The sequence below is a fragment of the Etheostoma spectabile genome, chromosome 10 (genome assembly GCF_008692095.1).
Source record: "Etheostoma spectabile isolate EspeVRDwgs_2016 chromosome 10, UIUC_Espe_1.0, whole genome shotgun sequence".
Classification (NCBI taxonomy): Eukaryota; Metazoa; Chordata; class Actinopteri; order Perciformes; family Percidae; genus Etheostoma; species Etheostoma spectabile.
The window spans coordinates 15888242-15890063 of NC_045742.1; the positions used below are offsets into that span (position 1 = coordinate 15888242).

The window sequence follows — 1822 nt, forward strand, 5'->3', positions numbered from 1 at the left end:
GAGAGAGAGAGAGAGAGAGAGAATATAAGTGAATGCTGTCTCCCTCACCACATCTATGATCTGCAGCAGTGTGAGGCCCAGCTCCACCAGGATGGCTGCTGAGTCATTGACCACAGGTCTCTCCAGTCGGTTGTAGTTAGCCAGCAGCTCTTTGTACAGCCTCCTCTGGTGTTCTCCCTGCAGGGATCCTGGGTTAACCAAAAGAAACAAGAGGAAATATAATTTGTCTGATGATTATCAGAAGTTGTTCAAAACTAATGTTTGAACATGGATGTTCCTTGACCTTAGGTAACAGTTTGTCTGACAAACTCAGCTCCAGGGTCCTTAATCCGATAAAACTAGTAAGTGGATCTCAGATATCCTTTTGTCACACATAAGCACCAGCAGTTGCTTCATATTTCAGAGTTGAAGGTACACCCCTCCATTCATTACAGTTTCTCAAGGTCACACCTCGATTTACAGACATAGGGGGTGCAGTGTTTTTTTTTTGCATTTTAAACAGTAAATCTAAAGCTGTTAGTGTTTTGGCTTGGGCTATCCATTTCCTCCCATTGTACCTTGGAACACACTCTTGTGTAGTGAGCCTAAATTCTAATCCAGAAAGTAGCTTTAATGACATTCCTAACCTTTTACCCTTCTTTTGTTGGCACCAGCCTGCAGCCAGATTATAATTTACCTGATGGAGTTTCAAATGTGCTGCCATATACTTTACCTATTCAGTTTATTTAGATTGCCCCAAGATGTTCCAGATACCTAAAATGTATAAAAATAAGGTCTGTTGAGCTGAACGTTTCGAATACTGCAACTACCAGTATACACATGTGCACTAGCATGTACATCCACATACAGTAACACACACACACACACACACACACACACACACACACACACACAAACAGAGGAAGGGAGCTGTAGACTGGTGTGGTCTTAAGGTCCAGTGTGATTAAAATGATGTGTTTGTTGGCCGACTCTCATCAACATTATTGATCCTCTTTACCTCACCTTCCACACACATTTTGCACTGCCCATTTGTCCTGAAATAAAGGGAGACAGAGACATACAAACACCCACGCGCACACACACACACACAAACACAATTAGACCACATTGTTAAATGACCTTGGACCTAATCTTACTACAGTGCATTTTTCAAATGAAAGGCAGAAGTGCAACAGGATAAAAACTTCACCATTATTATTAAGCTTATTTGTCAAAGTCATTTCCGTTAGTCTAATATTCAGCTTTTACATCAGGGGTTTCTGCTCCCGGTAATGTGTTCACACTGCAAGTAAAATCTGTTTTTTTGTCCTTTATGTGACACAGATCAGTTTTAATGATTAGGGGCTGCAATGTCAAAGCAAAGAGCATCATAAATGTCTAAAATTAGTTAATGGATCTGTGTGAGGACACCATTTACATGTAAATCAATCCAGAACAATCATTTTAGAGTGGTATTGGATATTGGCAACGATGTCAAACAAAAATGATCATTAAGGCTTGCAGTGTAAATATAGTCTTTTTATAGTCTAGTACATTCACCTATGCCTACCCTTCCTGTAGGATAAAATACAAAATTAATCAGTTGAGAAAAAGCTTTTTTTTAATCTTCTTCTTTTGAGCTCAATGACAATGTATTTTGTAAAAGGCTTTGTAGGACCAACATGTTGGATACATCTCTTAAATGACAGATCTGAAATTATGAAAAGCACATCCATTGGTCAGCGATAGCATGAATGAACTGGGAGTACACACACTTCAGCAAATGAACACATTTGTCATGCACACATACTGTATATATATATATATATATATATATATATAT

General features: G+C 38.7%; 1 protein-coding gene across 1 annotated transcript in view; it reads right to left on the minus strand.

Moving 5' to 3' along the window:
- Window positions 1-1822, minus strand: part of LOC116696326 (neuronal acetylcholine receptor subunit alpha-7) — a 34940-nt gene that overhangs the window by 21888 nt on the left and 11230 nt on the right. Inside the window, exon 2 of the mRNA XM_032527196.1 lies at window positions 49-188. Within this exon, the coding sequence (XP_032383087.1) occupies window positions 49-188 (140 nt within the window). The remainder of the gene's footprint in view (window positions 1-48; window positions 189-1822) is intronic.